This window comes from Lipomyces doorenjongii, assembly GCF_038497915.1.
Source record: "Lipomyces doorenjongii strain NRRL Y-27504 unplaced genomic scaffold V1508scaffold_47, whole genome shotgun sequence".
Classification (NCBI taxonomy): Eukaryota; Fungi; Ascomycota; class Lipomycetes; order Lipomycetales; family Lipomycetaceae; genus Lipomyces; species Lipomyces doorenjongii.
In genome coordinates, this window is record NW_027118114.1 from 34,217 (window position 1) to 55,947 (window position 21,731).

General features: G+C 46.1%; 11 protein-coding genes across 11 annotated transcripts; 7 read left to right on the forward strand and 4 right to left on the reverse strand.

Moving 5' to 3' along the window:
- Nucleotides 1–171: 171 nt before the first annotated feature.
- V1508DRAFT_374016 (cytochrome c oxidase assembly protein CtaG/Cox11-domain-containing protein) lies at nucleotides 172–1,408 on the forward strand. Its single transcript, XM_066937545.1, has 3 exons — nucleotides 172–835; nucleotides 895–953; nucleotides 1,010–1,408. Exons 1-3 carry the CDS (start codon nucleotides 222–224, stop codon nucleotides 1,234–1,236), a joined length of 900 nt encoding a protein of 299 aa, XP_066794295.1. The 5' UTR covers nucleotides 172–221; the 3' UTR covers nucleotides 1,237–1,408.
- On the reverse strand, nucleotides 1,355–2,714 carry V1508DRAFT_422060 (DNA-directed RNA polymerase). Its single transcript, XM_066940964.1, has 5 exons — nucleotides 2,421–2,714; nucleotides 2,279–2,328; nucleotides 1,940–2,215; nucleotides 1,813–1,889; nucleotides 1,355–1,760 (listed from the first exon to the last, which is right to left on the reverse strand). Exons 1-5 carry the CDS (start codon nucleotides 2,513–2,515, stop codon nucleotides 1,428–1,430), a joined length of 831 nt encoding a protein of 276 aa, XP_066794296.1. The 5' UTR covers nucleotides 2,516–2,714; the 3' UTR covers nucleotides 1,355–1,427.
- On the forward strand, nucleotides 2,688–3,751 carry V1508DRAFT_422061 (mitochondrial 54S ribosomal protein bL28m). The gene has a single exon (XM_066940965.1). It carries the CDS (start codon nucleotides 2,978–2,980, stop codon nucleotides 3,545–3,547), a length of 570 nt encoding a protein of 189 aa, XP_066794297.1. The 5' UTR covers nucleotides 2,688–2,977; the 3' UTR covers nucleotides 3,548–3,751.
- Nucleotides 3,752–4,071: 320 nt separating this feature from the next.
- On the forward strand, nucleotides 4,072–4,557 carry V1508DRAFT_398979 (uncharacterized protein; the record flags this gene model as incomplete). Its single annotated transcript, XM_066938237.1, has 2 exons — nucleotides 4,072–4,192; nucleotides 4,262–4,557. The coding sequence occupies 2 exons, from the start codon at nucleotides 4,072–4,074 to the stop codon at nucleotides 4,555–4,557; spliced, it is 417 nt and encodes a 138-aa protein (XP_066794298.1).
- A 2,336-nt stretch (nucleotides 4,558–6,893) lies between these two features.
- V1508DRAFT_398980 (uncharacterized protein) lies at nucleotides 6,894–7,265 on the forward strand (the record flags this gene model as incomplete). The annotated part of the gene is made up of 4 exons (XM_066938238.1): nucleotides 6,894–6,951; nucleotides 7,008–7,067; nucleotides 7,124–7,183; nucleotides 7,237–7,265. 4 exons carry the CDS (start codon nucleotides 6,894–6,896, stop codon nucleotides 7,263–7,265), a joined length of 207 nt encoding a protein of 68 aa, XP_066794299.1.
- Nucleotides 7,266–7,529: 264 nt separating this feature from the next.
- V1508DRAFT_463246 (integral membrane protein S linking to the trans Golgi network-domain-containing protein) lies at nucleotides 7,530–9,039 on the reverse strand. Its single transcript, XM_066942863.1, has 3 exons — nucleotides 8,450–9,039; nucleotides 7,879–8,394; nucleotides 7,530–7,819 (listed from the first exon to the last, which is right to left on the reverse strand). The coding sequence occupies exons 1-2, from the start codon at nucleotides 8,710–8,712 to the stop codon at nucleotides 7,983–7,985; spliced, it is 675 nt and encodes a 224-aa protein (XP_066794300.1). The 5' UTR covers nucleotides 8,713–9,039; the 3' UTR covers nucleotides 7,530–7,819; nucleotides 7,879–7,982.
- A 199-nt stretch (nucleotides 9,040–9,238) lies between these two features.
- V1508DRAFT_422073 (phosphatase 2C-like domain-containing protein) lies at nucleotides 9,239–11,122 on the forward strand. The gene has a single exon (XM_066940966.1). The coding sequence runs from the start codon at nucleotides 9,468–9,470 to the stop codon at nucleotides 10,737–10,739; it is 1,272 nt and encodes a 423-aa protein (XP_066794301.1). The 5' UTR covers nucleotides 9,239–9,467; the 3' UTR covers nucleotides 10,740–11,122.
- Nucleotides 10,957–13,416, reverse strand: V1508DRAFT_422074 (uncharacterized protein). Its single transcript, XM_066940967.1, has 2 exons — nucleotides 12,840–13,416; nucleotides 10,957–12,791 (listed from the first exon to the last, which is right to left on the reverse strand). Exons 1-2 carry the CDS (start codon nucleotides 13,215–13,217, stop codon nucleotides 11,136–11,138), a joined length of 2,034 nt encoding a protein of 677 aa, XP_066794302.1. The 5' UTR covers nucleotides 13,218–13,416; the 3' UTR covers nucleotides 10,957–11,135.
- Nucleotides 13,417–13,563: 147 nt separating this feature from the next.
- V1508DRAFT_374033 (uncharacterized protein) lies at nucleotides 13,564–17,403 on the forward strand. The gene is made up of 3 exons (XM_066937546.1): nucleotides 13,564–13,825; nucleotides 13,888–13,973; nucleotides 14,030–17,403. The coding sequence occupies exons 1-3, from the start codon at nucleotides 13,609–13,611 to the stop codon at nucleotides 17,216–17,218; spliced, it is 3,492 nt and encodes a 1,163-aa protein (XP_066794303.1). The 5' UTR covers nucleotides 13,564–13,608; the 3' UTR covers nucleotides 17,219–17,403.
- A 1,047-nt stretch (nucleotides 17,404–18,450) lies between these two features.
- On the forward strand, nucleotides 18,451–18,855 carry V1508DRAFT_398984 (uncharacterized protein; the record flags this gene model as incomplete). Its single annotated transcript, XM_066938239.1, has 1 exon — nucleotides 18,451–18,855. One exon carries the CDS (start codon nucleotides 18,451–18,453, stop codon nucleotides 18,853–18,855), a length of 405 nt encoding a protein of 134 aa, XP_066794304.1.
- Nucleotides 18,856–19,818: 963 nt separating this feature from the next.
- Nucleotides 19,819–21,698, reverse strand: V1508DRAFT_422082 (uncharacterized protein). Its single transcript, XM_066940968.1, has one exon. It carries the CDS (start codon nucleotides 21,653–21,655, stop codon nucleotides 19,961–19,963), a length of 1,695 nt encoding a protein of 564 aa, XP_066794305.1. The 5' UTR covers nucleotides 21,656–21,698; the 3' UTR covers nucleotides 19,819–19,960.
- Between the last annotated feature and the right edge of the window lie 33 nt (nucleotides 21,699–21,731).

Genomic DNA, 21,731 nt, shown 5'->3' on the forward strand with positions numbered 1-21,731 from the left:
CTCGATACTTGAACTCGGGGCAGTCACCGGCGCCGGAGCCCCATCCGACAGCCGAATTTTGCCCTAACCCTCAGTATTTAAGGATAACTAGCCACATGTGGCACGAATCCTCATGTGGCTTAGTCGCTCCGCTCCTCGGCGCTTTCATATCCATAGTTGTAACAGATTACCCTGAGGTGTCAATCGACAAGGGCTTCAGCCTAATACCTCATCGACACATCATGCCACGCATTCTAGTAAGTCGAATACGTTCACATCTGCTCTCTGCTGGCAGACACGTGCAGCAATGTCGCTATGCTCTCGGTTCGCTGCGCTGTATATCCACTTCGCCTAATTCAGGAACCGAGCCTCCAACATTCAGCGATCCTCCGCAGCCAGCTCAGCTCAACACCCCAGCATCCAGAATTCATTCGAAAGGCCATCTTGCAAGGCGAATGAAAGAACTTGGTATCACAGCGGGAGATCTCCAACGCGAGCACGTAAGAAGAGAGCAACTGAAGAATAGAACCAGCGGATACTACGCACTATCGCTCCTAATCGGTACGCTTGCGCTCTCATATGCTGCCGTTCCCTTCTACCGTCTTCTCTGTCAAAAAACCGGCTATGCTGGTACCCCAATAGTGGAGAGTGCCACGATTACAGCTGATAGATTAATTCCCGTCGATTCTAATAGAAAGATCACTGTCCGATTTGAGTCTGACGTTTCACGCTCACTACCCTGGAAATTTGAGCCACTGCAACGACAAGTCACAGTTACACCAGGTGAAACAGCGCTTGCGTTTTTCAAGGCTACCAACTTGTCGAATCAGGATATAATTGGTGTAGCTACGTATAAGTAGGTTCCAAGTTTTTGTCGATTCACGCCGACTGCAGAATACTGACCTAATGACCCAGTGTCACGCCTGATCAGGTCGCACCTTACTTTAGCAAAATTCAATGCTTTTGCTTTGAGCGTAAGTGCTTTTGGTTACAATCACTAAGATACATGTCTGATAGCAATCGAATCTAGAGCAGCAACTGCGTGCTGGTGAGCAGGTTGACATGCCTATCTTCTTCTTCATCGATCCGGACTTCGACACAGACCCTCAAATGAAGCATATTCATGAAGTTGTCCTCAACTACACATTTTTCAAAGCAAAAACTAATGCATCAGGACAGTATTTGACAGTGCCAGATGCTGCCGGCAATGAAATTGCCGGTCAGGTTCCTATCACAGTTAGCAGCGCCGGTGCTTAGGTGTCGTTCCAGATATTTGCAATACGTTAACACACGGATGCATTGATTGCGCAGCGTAGACAAGAACTTTATATGTATATAGTTGGGTAATAATGGAAGACTTGGGCAATACTCTATCCTTGCAGGTCCTGAATGCATATATTACTAGTATACTAATGTACAAATATCAGAATCCTTCAGATATTTCTATATTACATCGTCATTTCTGTATCACCCTCGTTCAGCGCCTGTAAGGCCAATGCCAGCTTTTGCTGTAACGCCGTGATACCTTCAGTAACAATTTCATTGGGGGGAAGGGACCCCACCGCCTCGACATCAATATAAAACCGTTCGGGGGTAGCGTTATAGTCAAAAGGCTCGTTCTCCTTCGGAGGTTCCTCCCAGCTTGCGTTCTTGCTCTTTGGCCATTCCTTGTCCGCTGCAACTTCGAACCAATAGTCGGTATGTCGCAATTTATTCCAAGGGTCATATTCAAATGCAATGGCACTTGTTGGTGACCATTTCGCATGTTCCTTAGCAATTCCCTAGGTTTACATAAGCACAAAATCACACGTCTGTCGGAGAAGTGGCTCGTACCTTCTTAGCTATACACTTTAACTTCAGCTCCTGATGCTTTCGCAGTTTACATATCAGCACACCCTTTCCTTGCGGATCTTCCAACAGTTAGCATTATCCAGGCTATAATATCAACAAAGCAAACCACCGTTTATGATAGGCTGGCCTAATTTTGTGCCTCTTGGTGGCGGTTCACTTGGCAATAAATCTCTTGTATACACATCCATAGTGGCATCACTCTCGCATCGCGCATCCAGTGTAAGTGTGACCGAGCATTTGTCGCAATACTGATCGCAATCACAATCTCTCGTATAGCGTAACTTGTCGATGAATGAAGAATTCAAAGGGATCAGGCCTAACCTGTGTGCGATGAACTCGTCGGCTAAAACCGATGTATTGATTTCAATTTCCACAAGATCGATTGCTATAAGATTTATGTCAGATCACATCCAACTTGCATGAGAACTGTGAATGCGATATGTAGTACCTATTGTCGGGATCTCCGCAAGCATCACTCTGCGTAATGCATTCGCGAGTCTAAACGATATGTCTATTAGTGTCGGTCCTCGTATTTGATCGAATCGAGCAAGAGACAATCGCTCGATAAAATGGCTATTGCAGTCACTTACGATAAATCAACATTTGAAAGAACGAAGTCAACATTGTCATTAGTAGCCTTTCGGATCGTCACTTGTGGTCCATTAGGAACTTCTAGTCCATCCATTGCGCCTTTGCGGTCGTATCTTCACGTTCTCTTGAACAATGTTTACTCTAATCCCTCCAAATTACTCTCGCCAGATAGAATGGTAAAAAAGTTACGTCCTACAATATATATGGCGCCGTCACAGACCACGAATTTTGGGTAGAACGACTTTAAATTGACAGCCACGACGGTCGGCGGGTAAGCAAACTTTTGAAAGGTGGTTAGGCGACGTGAACCTAATCCGAAGCGCACCATTTTTTTCATGAGCTTAGCACACGCATTCTGAAACACTCGTGCGCATTAACTGCATTACTCTCACTCCTAACAATTCTCACGGCAGGCTATTTTCGGTTGCGAATTTGGTGGTTAATTGGCTTCGACGAGTTCGGGTGATAAGTACCGTGGAGCGGTTGCGTTTCAGATCCTTGCGAGGGAGTGGCCATTCGACATCTTCAGCTTTCTTCGATCTCATATCAACATAGAATGCAGTTACTGCGATCAATGCTGGCTGCACCTTTGCTAAAGGGTCGGATTACGCTGATTACATACACAAGCCGCGCATTCTGCTCATCGGCGCCAGTAGCGGCCCGCGCCTTCAAACATGTAGTCTCAAGACGCGTGAAGCAGAAGCCCGCTAAGAAGACTAATTTCTGGGTGAAGCAGCACCTTAAGACTTCCAGGAGAATTAAGTATCCTCCATATCCGTACGGCGACTCAAACATATTCAAGCGTTCGAACAGAGGGCTCTTTGGAGGCAAGTTCCCAATGCGAGGACATTCTGTTTCCTCCAACCTCGAGAAAAAGAATCTAAGACGATGGCTACCGAACGCGAATAAGACTACATTGTATAGCGCGGTTTTGAAGAAGCGGATTCGATTGCACGTCGTTGCAAGTGTCATGAAAACGATAAAGAAAGAAGGTGGCCTCGACAACTATTTGATCAAGGATAAGCCTGCTAGAATCAAGGAGCTGGGTCCAAGAGGCTGGAGGTTACGGTATGCTGTAATGCTTAGACTAAAAGAACAGGAAGCAAAGCGTCTGAGAGGCCGATAGAGATACTATAAATGTAGTTGTTAAGGTCATGTACATATGTTGATGCGCTATGTCGAACGTATCGAACGATGAACACTATGCTGGAAATGCCTTTCTGCGCATTTAATATCATCTGCATGTAATTATTATTTAGAAATACCTCAGTTATTACAGTCTTATATGCAGCGCCGTTGCAATTCGTTTGGAGACCATACTTGTCGCGACTGTAAACAACCAAAGCAATGATTTTCATTTCTATACCGCTGATCACGTAGTGACGTAGATACTCGTCGTATAAGCATTCTCAGTTTACCGCTGAACCAAGCTGTGATCTGCACATAGTGTCAGTGCTATATTCGATCGTAATTGAGGTCCCTACCTCGTTCGTTTTCACTCGCCACGCCGCACGCAACTTGTAAGGCGTATCCAAAAGCTGGTTCTCCGTCATATATAGCTACAGTTGGTCCTAAGTCCAGAAGACACCAAATACTGTAGGCAACAGGAACAGACATAGTCCCATTGGCGGTAGTGACATTTCGCTAAGAATGAACCGCGGCTCATACACTACCAAACGGCGAATTGCCAAATTGAACGATCAAGAGCTTGAAGCTGGAGTCAGCGAAAAAGGGTCTTGGCACAACGACTACAATGACACTGCATTCATTTGTACGTTCTAGCGACCTCACTAATGTCTACTGACCTATATTCTGCTTGTGCTGACGTCGTAAATCTTAGTCATCGGATCGTTACCATATAATTTAACGGAAGGCGACATTCTGACAATATTTTCACAGTATGGCAATCCGGTCTTCATAAAATTAGCTCGAGATAAGGAGACGGGTAAATCCAAAGGGTTTGCATTTTTAAAATACGAAGACCAGCGGTCTACTATTCTTGCAGTGGATAATATTGATGGTGCAGTAGTCCTAGGGAGGACACTCAGAGTAGATCATACGTATTACAAGAACAAGGACGATGACGAGGAACTGGAACGGGCGATGTCGTTTGATAAGCCAAACGAAAGGCGATAAATCATGTCAAAGACGCTATTCTATTCCCACTATGGCGGGAATTAGTTTCGTCTCTTACCTACGCCGTCATACCTAATCGGTGGGAAGCAAAAATGACCAAGCGTACAGATAAGATATCCTAGAAAGCGCGAGCGGGATATCTCAACTATGGGTTACCTGGATTTGTAAAATACTTCCAAGGGTCAGTAGGAATTTTGTACTATATAACTGTATATTATGGGACAAAAGGGACAAAGGTAACAGCAAAATACATTCCAGACGTCTAGCCTTCAGACCGCTTCAACCAAGACTTTAAAGAAGCATCTACGACCTCTAACCAGCTCGCGGGAATTGCCGTCTAGCAACTGCACGGATTATCTCTAACCCATCAACGGGCCCAAATGTGGTCCATCGTTGAAAGGCGGCCATGGTAAATACCGCAAGCCCAATCACCTGTGCATATGACGTATTGAATGATATATAACCTACACAGGGACCGAGACAGGTGGGCACCGTCGCTCACATGTATAGTCGACGAAATCACTCAGCAGGTCAGAAGATAAACTGGCAATCAGCTGGTTGATAATAAACGCAGATGCACAAAGGAACTGCGATGAAATAGGAGGCGAGATCCGTCTTGGGACCGAGGCTGCTTGTGTAGCCTCCGCAAACTCATATATGCCACATCGAGCATGACCAGTTACTTGAGGATAGCCTATTGCCCACGCACTGCAAAAAATGCGAAATAGGTATTACCTGCGCTGCCTTGTTCTTGGTTCTCGGAAGTTGCGATATCACAAACATACATATCACGAACCTAAGTCCATCGCCTAGACGAATGGTCTCTACAGTACTCTGTCAATGTGAGATAACTCCTCATGGTCATCATTAGTACGTGACTCAACTAGCAATGACGGACATATTAATAATTCGTATATACACAAGACTAAAGAGTAGTCACACCGATCTCATCGAGGCACTGTACGGAGTGTACCGGAATTAACGGTTAACCGCTAAAGCACGTGCACGGCGCACCCTGTTCACTACGCCCGATGAACAATATTATCACGGACTACTATTGTTCGACTGTCGCACCGCACCACCGTTTTTCCTGTCTGCTCAATCTGGTAATTTAATTTAACAACTGCTGTCTGCAACCATATACGACGGATGTCTTGACGCTCGCACGCGAATGCGTCAGAGGGAATGTGATAATTTTCTCGTATTTGAGATGTGACTCCGGCCTAGCTACCTTTGTTGTAAATGATTGTCTTGGTGGAGAGTGATAGCTGAAGTACGATTTTCGGTGACTGGAATTTGGCATTGGTCTCTATGTTCCTCGGAAATTAACGAGTTTAGTGGAAAGCTCAACTTCGTTTGATTTAGCTAAGGCAGGCAGGCCGTGGACAATCCTGCCGCAGCCACAGCGTGATCAAAGATGGTACGACGAGCTCCATGTATGATATTTGTCTATGCAGGATGTATGTATGTCTACTGGTGAGCCCTTAGCCGACGGGGCCATATTGGACTCGTACCGATGCGCTGATGCATTGCTATCGAAATACATCCCACGCGGAGCGCCACGTGTGAACGGTTTTATATTAATTGAGTAACAGTTGACTCCTGTCTCAACGTCTGGATCTGGAAATTGCTGCTTTGAGACGTCATTGTCGATTATATTAAAAATTATGCTGTTGTACTCATTGCCGTCTCTGCTTGCGTTTATTTACTATTCTTAAGCGCATCGGCACAATGACCTCTGAAAATTTACAGCGTGAGATGTTGGTATCGTTTACTGGACTACCTCGGAGACCATATCGGTGCCGAAGCGGTCCCCAGCTGACGTGTGGGTGTGCAAGTGGGACGCACACGAGTATTGGAGGAGTCTACTTGAAAAATGTTGATTGTGTGGGTGGGGCTCAAGGCAATCGACAGAAGTGGCCCATTCCCCCGCCACGGCACGGGCCCTCGAACCCGGGCGCAATCGCAAGTCGACGATGAGGACCTCATCTCAGTCGAAAAAAAGCGCACCTGCGTTTTCTGTCACATCGGGACACTCATGCACTGGTTTGTGCGACTGGAGCCCTTATCCACGGTATTCTTGATATTATTCTTCAGCGCTCCACTCTGGCTTAGGATTGTTCGGTCTGGTGCGGCACGGCGGACTTGTTTAATCCCAGACTGCTGGTTGTACTAGTTATCGGACTTCACACAATATCCTAATGATTCTGACATGCTAACAATCACGGCTATATAATTGCGAGCAAATTCCCTGTTGTCATCCTCGTCTATATTCTCTCCACACAGTCTTTCGATTCATTCAACTTCTAGTCCGTCTTCCGGTGTCTTTATTAACAATGACCACTTCCACGTTTACGGGTTCCAAGGCAGATGTCCCAGTTGCTTCCATTAGCAGTAAGCTTACTTCTGGCAATATTTCTTAATATCGATCTAACGGGCTCATCAATAAGGCTCCAAGGAATTCTGCACCATTTCCAACCGTCCTGAGGTTGCTTCCCTTGAGGCTACGAGTACGTATCGCTGGGTATGATTTGTCAATACAGACAGACCGCCAACTGGACTATAGACTCCAAAGAGTTCTGCACCATCTGTGCAAGGCCAGAGCTTGCTGCCTTGGAGGCTGAAAGTACGTATTATTCTGAGGTGTTTTGTTGCGGCTAGCGACTAATTGGACTACAGGCTCCAAGAATTTCCGTGTCATTGCTTAAACATTTCTGCGATTTATTCCAGTGCTGGCCGCTGGTACGTTGAGATTGCGGTGTTCCCATTTATTTTCGTACAAGAGATCCAATTTTCTCTTCTGGCTTTTCGGTGGGATTTAATACAATAATCAATCTTACACCATCAAACCATCATTTTCATGTAATTCATTAGTCGAGCAAGATCGACATCTTTTTGGAAATATGTACGCGTCATACTATTTGGAATGGCCTCGGTTTTGGCCAGTTGGAAATTTTGGAATTGCTATGTACTTCGTTTGATCGGTTCGATATACGTAATACCAGCTGAGCGACGAAACATATATCGATGCTCGGACGCTTTTGTTGTCCTTTTATATTTATGTACAAAATAGAAATTGCGCATCCAAATTGTTGCATGATTTATTGCTACCAGTGAGTTATTGATTACATCCTCACTAAGTACCTGTAGAACACGCTTGTAGCAAGCAACCTGGTGGGAATCGGCCTCGTAGAGATAATTGTGTTTGCGTTCTACTTGCCGGATGAACTACGCCCCCGTCTCCCTCCGCGAGCTCTCCGCGCTAATCATCATTTAATTAACATTTGTAGAGTCTATAATACAAGTCTCACGTCAACGCACCGTATCCCGTTCCAATCCGCGAAACGCCATCCCATAAAGTTATAAGAAAAATGATGGCTTTTGCCATCACCGTGTCCTTATCGGACCCCACTAAACTTCCTATTTCATTGACTGCCATTGTTTATATTTTGGCTTCCAGACTCTAGTAGCGGCGCTCCAGTATTCTGCGCTCCCAGTTCCAAGTCTGCCTGCTGTTCAACTAACTCATATTCTTCAGTATCAATAGAAGAACCTGCTGAGATCCCCGTATTTACGTTATGAGAATCAGTGGCGGCTGATGAAGATGGCCCTGACACAGCAGGAAAATACATGACACTCAGTTCACGCCATCTTGATGCCCAAGTACCCAGAGTAATCATGCAAAAAATAGACGCGATTTGCAACAGCCACCAGAGTAAACTGCTAGGGACATGCGCCGTGTATAGAGTAGTAATGAGTAAGTTGAGTCCGTGAATGGTTAACACGAAGTCGAATACCAGCTTGCTCCTGCCGACAAAGAGAGTTAAGAACAAAACGCTACCCACTTGTTAGCTCGCAAGATCCAAAGTAAATTAACGTCAAACTTTCGCACTTGAAAACCGAATTTAGGAACCAAACTAGACATATTGTCCATCCAATAGTGGTATCAATCCGCAATGTCTTCCAGGAGAAGACTAGATCCAGAGAAAACGGAGTTCCCGCCACCAAGCACGTAAATAGAATAAATATGGATGCAGTTACATAATATAGTGTCTGTAATATAACAATTTGAGTCGCTAAACGAGCGGGTGCTAGGGAGTCCATTCGCGTGGCTGGCCTCCGATTGCGGCGGCGTCGTCGGTCTTTGAAACTCATCCTGAACAGCCTGTACAATCTTACCCGCTATACATATATATATATATAGATCCAATAAGAAAAGACCAATTTTAACCGTATTAAATAGAAAATGGAGAATAAGTTGTAGAAGTAATGATACTAGATTGCGTAAATTTTCCCGCAACCGTTCAGAGTGAGCTAAGAGACACGATGACGTCCAATGCTTGTGGACGTATGTAAGAACTCTTCACGTGCTTCTGCGGATGACATGACCCAACAGTAAGTTGATCGGAAAATGAAATGAGCGCAGTCCCGACCGTCGAAAATTGTTGTGTATGGTGCACCACGCGACCGCGAGGCTAATCGTCAGTAACTCGAGGTAACTATAAGCTTCCAGAGATATCACACTAAACGTTATTAAAACTTTCTTGGCCTCACAAGTGTCGAGACTAGACGGCAGTGCAGAAGCTTACTAGGACCTGACTTTACCATAGGCAATTCCGGTTTCCCGCCACACAGTTTGGCAGAGACATCCCGAGGTGCGCCAAATCCAATTTTACACACCGTGTCAAACCTCGATCTTGGAGTCCTGCCCATCTTGTTACACTCTTTCAAGGCAAATATCAATATTCCATCCGATGGCAGGGACTATTGGAGACACCTCGACAATCTATTGTTAATTCTAGGTGTTCTCACTGTGGCCGATTGACTACATTGTTCTTCTTTCGGCAAGGATCGGAAGACATCTAGTTATTGCTTCTCACTCATCAACCCGGCATTAATTATCAACGGATATGCCTGCACCGACTAGGTTCTCCTTGCTGGTGGCAGCATATCCAACCATAACAGCGGCATTACTGTTTGCATTTCGCAGACTGCAGTACCAATATCCAATCTTAGACCGGATTATTACGCACCAGACTCAAGCTCGTCTGTTTCAGCACAATGCAGCTGCTGGTCTCGCGATCACGGCTCCGACGACGAACGCTGCTGCTCAGTATACAGCACAAATCTCACAATCAGCGACGGGTGCCTCTGGTGCATCTATGGCCACCAATAATTTTCAATACTCCATAAGTCCTTCCTATCATGCCAAGGACCGCCATCTAGTAGCAAGAAAGTATTCTGGATCGGTAGCAGCCAATTCGGGGAAGAGAACCACTCGCCCTGCATCTGGCGAGGACAGTTTTTTCTTCAACAAGATTCGCGAGTCGGAGTCTGTCGCGTTAGGGGTGATTGACGGCGTCGGCGGCTGGAATGAGATCGGTGTGGATGCAACGGATTTCAGCCATTCGTTGGCAGAAGCCATGGCTGAACTGACGGCGAAGCTTTCCACTGATACGAGCGCAAAGAGCGATGAGTCAAATAGCATCGTCTCCAAGTTTTCGTTTCCTCCCCTTGTTCTTCTGGACGCTGCATACAACGCCATCAGGAATTCTGGAAAAGTGAAGGCTGGTGGATCCACGGCATGCGTTGGCGTCGCGCACGGCAATGGAACCTTGCAAGCTGCAAATCTTGGTGATTCAGGGTTTTTTATTTTTCGCGATGGAAAGATTCATTACATGTCGATTCCGCAAACCCATTATTTCAATGCCCCGTACCAGCTAGCAATCATCCCACAGAAAATCATCGAGCAGAATGCGCGATACGGCGGCAAAAATTTCGATGACAAGCCAAGTGATGCGAACTTGTCTACTCACAAGTTGAAGCATGGTGATGTTGTGCTCTTCTGTACGGACGGTGTCCTTGACAATTTACTGCCATCCGACTGTCTCAGAATTGTCAATGAAGAGATGATATCACAAGGGAATTGGATTGTTGATAGAAGATCGGGTGATATTCAAGCTAGCGGTGAACGGCAGTACTCTGGCGTTGATAGCTTGGCGAAGCGACTCGTCTCGGCGGCATTTAAGGCTAGTATAGATCCAAAGACTGACGGACCATTCGCGATGGAGGCGCAGAGACAAATGAAAGTGCTCTATAAAGGTGGGAAGCCAGACGATATAACAGCTCTTGTCATGTTTGTCCATCAGCATATCGGAGGCAAGACACAGGAGAAGTTATAGCCGTTGGATATGAATAAAAGTTTGTTGGTTAATTTCGAAGCGGAGTTGTAAAAATCGTCTTATATAGTATGCAGTGAACCGGCGTTGATAGGAATTTGGAATTTTTGTCATAAATAATGCTTGTATTGGACTCTGATTTTCAATTGCTAAAGTGTGTTAGACACCTTATTAGTTTTCTGGTTACAACAGTCTCTTATTTAATGCTTATTGGACCTCGTTTACCGCTATTTTTGAATGATAAGCTTTATTTTGCGTGTACCATAGTTCTATCGCCTCTATGAACGCTTGATATGCTGGATTTGAAAAGTCTCATCGTCACTCAACTGAGAGCGGTCGTAACTAATATTTCCATTTATCTAAATACAGAATAATTTGTAGTAATGTGATAGTTTGTAATCATCCATCGAAGCCATATGTGGCCCAGTCAATGTCCCATGAGTCTAGATTAAGAAGTTGTTGTAACGCTTCATCAGAACATACTTCAACACCTTGCTCGTCAGGATAGTCAATTCCAACGATATCTGACCCCGATCGGCCAAATTCCCAACCATCTGTAGGAGGGTCTAATTCCGACCGTTGAACATCGCCTCTCTTAGCAGGCTGGATTTCAGATCCTGATGTTGGAAGAGGAGGTTGGTCTGAACTTGCCGGCAGTGCCTGCCATACACGATCCTTAACTTTCAATATTGTCTTCCATTGACCCTCTGCAAAAGAAGATAATTCATTGAGCCTTAGATACTCGATGTTGGCAATCGTTTCATCAACAATGTTGATGCGCCCGTCTAGTTCTGTATTAACAGATCCTTCCTCGTCAATGGCATCATTAGGCCTATGATAAATGTCCTTCAGAAGCATCATCAACCCATGATAAGGTTGTCCCATTCTTATGTACCAAGCAAATTCCACAGAGTCTGGCAATCGAGTGTATTCAATGTGCAACCGTAACACACGCATTGCACTTTTCACAATGTCGATTCTCTTGGCTGACCAGTTCTCAAAATTAGGGTGGTAAAGCATATAACATGTCCGCGAGCTAAGAAGATCCAGAAATAAGCATGCACATCTTTGCATTTTACGTAGTAGTTCTAATGAAGACTCCTGATGCCGCTGTTCAAATGTCATCGACGATATGGCATCTATTCGCCGCTTCATGTCAGCCCGGAACGCGGCTGTGGCGGCGACTAGCTGATCAAACGTAGATTGTTTCACTTTAGTTAGCCCGTAGATCTCATATAACTGATCAGACAAGATTCTAGCGGCGGCATATTTGCCATTAGAGAGGATCTGTGCCATTTGGTCTTGCTCAAGTCCGATATGTTCTGGGGCAAATTTCACGTCTTGATGCACTGTTTGAATTGTCGGCGGAAGTCCATTACTAATCGAAAGGTGAGTATCAAGACATACTAGATGCCACCACACCGACCGCCGAATTTTTGCATCGGCAGGCTCTATTGATAGGGTGGCAAAAAGTTCCGGATCGCGGTGCATACCCATGAGCTGAGCAACTCTAGTAAGTTGGGCAACTTCGATGGCATTGTGTACCGTCGATGCCCTATGAATAACCGTTTGAAGTATTGTAACTGCTACAAGACACAGCAGCGTAGGGCGCATAGGAAAATCGCATTTTTTCAGAGAGATTTCTGTCGCCTTTAAGTATCTGTCCATCTCAGCTTGATACACATTATCCTTGCGAATCTTGGACTCCCCCGGATAATACTTCAGATGCTCACTCCTGCTCATACAAGCAGTATAAAATATCATAAAAAGTACACAGAGAAAATGTGGAAATGACCTTTCTCGCCAATAAGTGGCCCAGAATTGATGATATCGCTGAACCAAATCCGTACGGTCGAAGAATGGCATAAAAGGATGCACCACTCGCAGATATTCGTGAAAATATTGATCTGCCTGCTCCACTCTAGGCAAGAAGTCTGAAAGCTCTCCAAGGATATTCTGACCTGAACTGGTAGACATAGACAACAACGACGTGGAATCCGATACAGTCCTTTCAGGGCGGAATCCTTGGTCCAATAAACAACCTACTAATGGTTCCTAAGACCTTAGCAAAGTAAAATTAAAACTTCGCAGAGGATGTGATACCTCGCAAAACATTGTGCCCCAATACGCCATGTTGGCGTATCGACTCTCGCCAGTGCTGCTATCTACTGATAACACGCCAAGAACTTTCTCCTTGTCCTCGATATTTTCTTTCTTCACTTGCGATTCCGTCGTACTATCATTTTTATCGTGCATAGCCCTCTCAGAGCCATTTGGCTTGCTATATACGCACTTGATATTGAGCGCCTTGCATTGGCTACAACCTCGAGGCCTACGGTTGCATTTCACTTTCCGACGGGAGCAGGATAGACACGTAGCAATTGGACGCTTGCGCGTGATTCGAGATTGTGCGCTATCATATATCGTAAATTTGCTTTCCAGTTGCTTTTGTCCAAAGGTTTTTCGCTGTATAGAGGACATGCTTCTCGGGATAAACTTAGGAGGGTTGGACACTAAATAATCCGATCAGAGTGACCTCTCGAATGATTGGATTTAATAAAGTTGGTCAAAATTTTGTACGGGACACAAATTTGTTACTCGCTTTCTCAACGTCCTAGTGGTAGAGTCGAATCGCAGCACATATACATTAGTAATGTGAAACTATGTTAGGTCAAGTTCCTAACGCAATTGACCCGCTGTAGAAGAGTTGTGCCATTCATTTCACAGCCACAAAAAAACCGCCGCACCAAATGATTGCTGCACTGCCACTCATGCCGCAATAGCCTAAATTCAAAAAATTCGCAGCTCTATCTTCCCACAGCCTACACTGCTATCGCCAGGTCGCCGTGCTCAATCAATTAGCACAGACAAGATGGTGTCATTTCACACTCTCGAAAGAGAGAAATATTTTCAGAATCCACCGGAAGACAAGTCGGCATATCCATTATTGGCAGAGGCTGTTGCCCCTCATGTGGGATCCTTCAACGCATTGACTACTGGAGGATTACTTGATCTTGCGGTCAAGGATATCGGTGAAAAGACTGTTTTCGATAGTAATAATTTAGACAGACGCGGTAATAAGCTTACTTGTATGTGCTTTTTGTATTATTCATGGCGTTGGGAATTCAGGTCAGTGCTGATGCGGCGACAGTTCGTGTTGATGAAGTGAGGATATTGAAACCAGCGGTATCGAATAAGGATAAGACGACGATTTCGCGAAGAGTTTATCCAGCTGAGGTATATCTGTTATGCACTATATCACTACTTGAGTACATACTGACGGATCTCTTCAGTGCCGTGAGCGACTCTCGACCTACAGGGGCAGAATGAGCATCAAGTTTGTGTATCGTGTGAATGGCGACCCCGACCAGGTTGAGAACAAAGATGTTGGCTTGATTCCAATTATGTTGAAGTCGAACCGTTGCCATCTTGAGAAAATGTCGCCGGCGGAGCTTATCCGACAGAAGGAGGAGTCCGAGGAATTGGGGGGCTATTTCATCGTTAATGGCATTGAGAAGCTCATTCGCATGCTGATCGTTCAACGCCGAAATCATCCGATGGCAATCATTCGACCATCATTCACAAACCGTGGTACGACTTACAGTCAATACGGTGTTCAGATACGTGCCGTTCGACCAGATCAGACTTCACAGACCAACGTTCTTCATTATCTTAACGATGGTAATGTCACCTTCCGATTCTCATGGAGGAAGAACGAATACCTTATCCCAGTCATGATGATTTTGAAGGCCCTTGTCAACACTAACGATCGTGAAATATTTGATGGTATTGTTGGCACAGACACCAAAAATAGTTTCTTGACTGATCGTCTTGAGTTACTGTTACGAACTTACAAAGTGTATAACTTGTATTCACGGGAGGAAACGCTTGCTCATCTCGGCGACAAGTTTCGTGTCGTTATGGGCGCATCGATCGATCAGACCGATGCCGATGTCGGCCGTGAAGTCCTTCGTCGAATTGTCTTGGTCCACCTCAAGAGCGATGAGGACAAGTTCAGACTGCTACTCTTCATGATCCGTAAGCTTTATGCAGTTGTTGCCGGGGACTGTGCGCCGGATAATCCAGATGCCACTCAGCACCAAGAAGTTTTGCTCGGAGGATTTTTATATGGCATGATTATTAAGGAGAAGATCGAGGAGATGCTCAATAACTTCCGACTACAGATCGTGTCAGACGTTACACGCGGAGTCGGTGTCAACTTCGCAGATCCAAAATATATAAACAAGGTCTTCGAGAAAGTAAACTTCAACATCGGGCAGAAGATGCAGTATTTCTTGTCAACCGGTAACCTGATTTCACAATCTGGTCTTGATTTACAGCAAGTGTCCGGATATACAGTCGTCGCTGAGAAAATTAATTTCTACCGTTTCATCTCTCATTTCCGAATGGTTCACCGAGGATCTTTCTTCGCTCAATTGAAGACTACTACCGTCCGAAAATTATTGCCCGAGAGTTGGGGATTCTTGTGTCCCGTCCACACACCTGACGGATCGCCATGTGGTTTGCTTAACCATCTTGCCCACAAGTGCCAGATTACAACTGAATCCGTTGATGTTTCGCATATTCCACAATTAGTTCGAGCTCTGGGAGTTAGTTCACCAAATATAATCGGTTCAGGACCCGAGCTATGTTGCGTACAATTAGATGGTGCCATTATCGGCTGGTGCTCTCACAAGACGGCCCGCCGAGTCGCTGATTCTTTGAGGTTCTGGAAAGTGGAGGGCACTCATGGCGTCCCTAGGGCACTTGAGATCGGATTTGTCCCACCCTCCAGTGGCGGCCAGTATCCGGGTTTATTCCTGTTCTCCTCACAGTCGCGGATGCTCAGACCCGTTCGTTACCTTCCACTCGACCGAGAAGATTTGCTGGGTCCATTTGAGCAGGTGTATATGGACATTGCTGTCTCACCATCCGAAATCACGTCAGGGTTACATACGCATGTCGAGTATACGGCTACCAACATTCTGTCGATCCTTGCAAACTTGACTCCATTCTCCGATTTCAATCAGTCGCCGCGAAATATGTACCAGTGCCAGATGAGTAAGCAAACTATGGGTACTCCTGGAACCGCGTTGCGATATCGATCAGATAATAAATTATATCGATTGCAGACTGGTCAGACTCCTATCGTCAAAGCCAAGATTTATGATGACTATGGTATGGACAACTTCCCCAACGGAATGAATGCCGTTGTTGCGGTCATTTCATACACAGGTTATGATATGGACGACGCGATGATTATTAACAAGTCTGCTCACGAAAGAGGATTTGGGTATGGTACGGTTACCAAAGTCGAGAAGATTGACTTAAACGAGAAGAGACGACGTGGTGAACCGATCACTCAGCGTTTCGGCTTTGGTTCTGACCAGTGGCCGGAAGAGTGGAGAACGAAGTTGGACGAGGATGGACTGCCTATTGTGGGAATTTTGCTCGAGCAAGGCGATCCTATGGCTGCGTACTTTGACGACAATCTTGGCAAGACGAAAGTCATGGTATACAAGTCTTCCGAAGCGGCGTTTGTCGAGGAAGTGAGACTACTGGGTGACGACGGAGACAGGGAGTTCCAATCGATCTCCGTTAAGCTCCGCATCACTCGTTCGCCAGTTATTGGCGATAAATTTTCGTCACGACACGGACAAAAGGGCGTGTGCTCGCAAAAATACCCCACGATCGACATGCCGTTCACTGAGAGCGGTATTCAGCCAGACATTATCATCAACCCACACGCATTTCCGTCCCGTATGACCATCGGTATGTTTGTCGAGAGTTTGGCAGGCAAGGCGGGTGCAATGCATGGAATCGCGCAGGATTCTACACCGTTCCAGTTCTCTGAGCAGAATACTGCAGCGGACTACTTTGGAGGACAGTTAGCTGCGGCAGGATACAATTACCACGGCAACGAACCTATGTACAGCGGTATCACTGGCGAAGAGTTCAAGGCTGATATTTACATCGGGGTTGTCTACTACCAGCGTCTCCGACATATGGTCAACGATAAGTACCAGGTGCGATCGACTGGTCCGGTTAACAGTTTGACTATGCAACCAGTCAAGGGCCGGAAGCGCTCTGGTGGTATTCGTGTCGGAGAGATGGAACGTGATGCTCTCATTGCACACGGAACTTCGTTCTTGCTACAGGATAGATTGCTGAACTGCAGTGATTACTCACAGACGTACATTTGCCGAGATTGTGGATCATTATTGTCAACCGTCACGACTATTCCGGCGGTTGGTAGCCTGGCGGAAATTAGATGTCGTCGATGCGCCAAAAAACTAGTTAGCAAGACCGCCGCACCGGCAACGTCTGATGATGCGCGAGAAATCTGGGAAGACGGTGCTGGTAATAGATATAGAGGTGGAAACAACACAACCACTGTGGCCATCCCTTACGTTTTGCGGTACTTGGATGTCGAGTTGGCAGCTATGGGTGTCAAGATGAAATTCAATGTCGAGCCGAAGTAGATTGGATGGCACTACACATAATAATTATGTTAAATATATTAGGCAGCTTACGTTGGGTCAGAATTGGTATTGGGCATTTCGTGTATAATGGTTTATAAAAGTCTTAATATATGTCGCATTTCGTTTAATTATATATGGAATATTTTGTATGTGTCCCATTTTCCTTCAGCATTGCGTCGTCGAGTAGCATGGCACTTCCATGACCTTCACTTGTCTCATATAATGAGTCTAGAAGTCTTGAGCAGAACGGAAGGCCGGGAGAGATGTAGACACTGACTCTACCACTGGGTAGTGCTTGGCTTAAATATGATATGATGCCGTAGGCTAAAATAAGAACCGTCGGCAACTTACACCTTCTACAAGTTCACCTTGATGGGATCAATGAAAACTGCCAAAGGAAGGTGTATGATTCCTTATCCATTTGTGCAGATTTGTTACTTTTTCCTCTGTTGTTCACTATAAGAAAACCTTGTGACGGCTTGCTAGGTAGGAGAAGTTAACCGTCAGCTCAGGAATTTATAGATATTTATTTGTTCTGTCGCAATATGCTGACACAACGGAAATTGGGTTTGCTTTGGAGATATAATGGAGACGAATTACCGGGATACTGTCTGAGTGATGAACTTGTCTATCATTATCCTGGAGCACGGTTCTATAGCTCGGAGAGCAACTCCTCGAACAGCCTTCTTAAATTATAAACCCCCCCCCCCCCCCCTAATGCATTCATATCCATTCCTTCCCCTGGCGTCCAGGTGGCATGCGCAAAGTCAATCAGTTTGACACGGCAAACAGATTTCTCGTCCTCGTCCTCGTCTTCGCCTACTACGATCTCCCGTGCTGAGAACATCGAGACCTGTTCAACAATCTGCCCGTCGATTTCGACAGTTTCGCTAACCATCTCATCAAATTCTTCTTCCGATTCACCGTAGCTGTCATGGCTTTTCTCTGGTCGCTATAGTTCTTCCTTAAGAGGTCACTTCCAAAGCCTATATGATCCGTCGTTAGATTCTGAAGTGGTATACGATATGGCGAGTGGTACAGGTGATGTTGTTCCAATTTGGCAAAACTCACTGAAAAGAGTTTGCGTCAAGAACTTACAGACGAGAGTAAGATTGTGGTGAACCCCGAAGAGCCGGAGATCGAGTTTCAATTTAGAACTGAGCTAGATGATTCTGATCTGGCGAATCTTCCCGATGATGGAGATGACGTCAATGCTGCGAAAGGCGATCAGAATGGTGCAGGTCGAAAACGTCACGGAAGGCTCTCATGAGAATGACAGCGTTTACAGATCAGACAAGAACGAAACAACAATCAAGGACATTCCTATCGCGCCGATTCAGGAGAGCTTTGAAAGTTGGCAACAGACTGCTCCGAAAGTTCAATTTGATCAACAGATTGAGTGGACTGAAGACACGCAGTTCGAGGAACGCATGAATCCGACGACTGAAATCCCTGTCCAATCTGCGTATGATTTTAGCATGACAGATTATGAAGCACGGAAAACAGTCTCCAAAGTTTTATATAAGGATGATTGTGATCAGCTATTAGAGCGAGTAGGCTCACTGTGCTATGTAGATGAGTATTCTTTACCGGTAGAAGTTGTCGAAATTCACTTACCGCACAAACAGGCGGCGTAGAAAACATTGATAGACCAGCATGACAAATTAGCAATCCGCCAGCAAGCGGGGCCGTTACATAGCTGATAGCTGATATGGAAGACCCATCAAGAGTGCGACTGGCCACCAGATAGATTGTATAACGCCTGCGTGGTAGCACAGATCGGACAGAAGCTGTGCTGCATCACAATACACAACAGTCACTGCCTGTGCGACATTGTTTCTTTCTGATTATAAATATCCCCCTTCTATCTCGCTCAAGAAGATTCCGCACATGCCAGGTACAAAAACGACAAGAAAGTGTTCAAGATTAAGCACCGATCTCGCAGAAAGTGTTGCCAGGAGAGCATTGTGTTACATCATAAGCACTGGTTCCGCACAAGTGGGAAGTATGCGTTTCTTCGCAAAATGAAGAGCGCTGAACCTCTCCCACGCGACCTGAAGTACGACAACAAATGGTGACGCGCAAAGGTGGACAGCGACGGATCAGGTCAAAGACGGCACGAGCTATGGCCACCTGGTCACATTACAAATTCCAACAACGACTTCTCGACAAAGCACGAGAATATAAATCGTGCAAAGCCGTTTTGGTCTCTGAAGAATACACCAGTAAGACATGCGGAACATGCGGAAAACTCAACGACGTTAGGGGTAGTAAAAAGTACGCCTGCAAAGAATGTCGGTTTGAGTGCGACCTCGATGTCAATGGTGCACGAAATATTCTGGTGCGTTGCATGACAGTAGATCGGACAGTAGACAAATATCTACACAGGAACGACGATCGTGTAGATGGTCCATACTGCCATCCACCGGCACTTTGAGAGCCGTCACACTTTTACTTGGTAATTGTTGTGGCGCGCGTTGAGGCTCGCTTCCTTCTCGGGTTTTCCCCGAGTTGCATGACCCTAGTCTAACAATGAGTGTGCCATCGACGGTGACTAAGGCATGACTATTAAAAATTCGTGGCTAGATCCTGTACTTTAAACCAGAAATGCACAGACTGCCATCTTGCTTAGCTGGGTAGATCAGCATGGCATCATGAAAATGGCATCCACCAGAATTAGTACGGCGGACACATTTCACAATATGAATGCACCTAGTGATATATATACATATATAATTGGTATTACAATCGACTTCTGGTATTCGACTTCGCGCCATTTGAATCAAACCACCATCTAACAATGCTTTCTGCACAAACTGATGGCACATCCCCTTTCCGTATACGTTCGGCTATGACATCTCTATTTCCATCCAGAGTACTTAGCCAAAACGGAATCCGGTCAATCGCGGCACAGTTCAATATTGCATTCACAAGCGCGCCTGTTACAGTGCTCTTCTTGGGGCCACGTATCAAGCTCCTTAAGGATGGCAATAATACATCTTCAGTTAGGGTAGGCGCAACAAATGAGAGAACACCACTTCCAGGGGCCAATGCACTAGCGAGAGCGCGTATTGCGGCTGAGAACTGGGTGTCCGTGATCCCGTCTTTGTCATACAAGTCGATTAGTCGCGGAAGATACGTGTCCTTGACATATTGCGCGTTCTCGGTCGCCAGTGTTGGTACAAGCAATGACGCCAAGAAGACAGCATGAGCAGCTTCGTGGATGGCTTTGCCAATCATTGTACCATCTACAGTCGTTTGGCATGCAATAACTGACTGTGCGGGTCGTAGTAATTTTGTGAGAAGAGGAAAAGGAAATGGCGAGGATGCGGGAGACGATAATAGAATTTTCTCCGCCGTATTGAGAGCAAACAGATATTCTTGCTGCTGACCGGTATCTTGCAGGGTGTCGATCAGATCGTCCACTTCGTCATACCCGTCGAATGCAATCAAGATGCCAACAGCCGCAGAGTGCAAATATGACTCTGCGGAAAAGCCTGCAAGAGAAATGTCATAGATTGTGGTTGAAAGATCTCGAAGGATGACTATGATGTCCTTTGCAGCGGCCACTTCTGCTGGGTCGGCCCGTAAGATGCTTAGCGGCCGACATGGCCGTAACTGAAGGCCGTCGACAAGCCCGGATAGGACAGCGACAGCTGCAAATGTAGACTCTCGTATATCAGGTAGCCCCCTGGCCCGGGACGTATGGGCAGCGATAATGGATAGCGGCTCATGGAATGGCTGTGCGCCAATCGATGCTGCCCCGCACTTGCAGAGCTGGCCACTGAATCGCGACAACGGTCCGGCGACGACAGACACGTCAGGGAGTCTGGGAGTGGCGAACAGAGTCCGAACCAGAATGGTTGTAAGCAATGGTGTAGCGTGTATGCGACTACGATAGCGAGGCGATATGTGATCATAGCCCACAGATGCGCAGATAGTCAGCGCGACGTCATCGTGACAACGACCGCCTTCCGCAATGGCATTGAGACTATGCACAAAGGCGCTTTCAACTTCTGTAATAACAGCTAGTGGTGCGGATGTCAGTATGCCAGATATGGCACACAATTGGTGAGATGGCACGTGCTGGCACGAAGTGATGCCGCCGAGTAGAGCGAGAATGAACAGTGCGATGTCGTTGTCTTTCAACTTAGGTTCGGCAGTGTTTAGGGATCGTTTTAGTCGGGCCTGCACGATGGCTCTAAAGGCATCGGCCACGATAACTCCCGTTGGTCGGGGTCCGGAGGAGAGTGTGAGAACAGAATTGGACCATATGGCTGGGGAGAGCAGCGACATTCGCGAGACCGCAGCGACGTCGCGGCCATATTGCATGTCCGGAACGATGTTGACGGCGTCCTGAAGCAGGGACACGGCGAACTCCGGGCCGGCATCTGGCGCAGGAAACTGAAGACTGACGAGAAGCGTAGTCAGGTCCATGGCAGTATATGCAGCGATATGTGAGGATTAAGCATTGGTTATTTGTACATGTATCGATCCAGGACCTGTATATGTT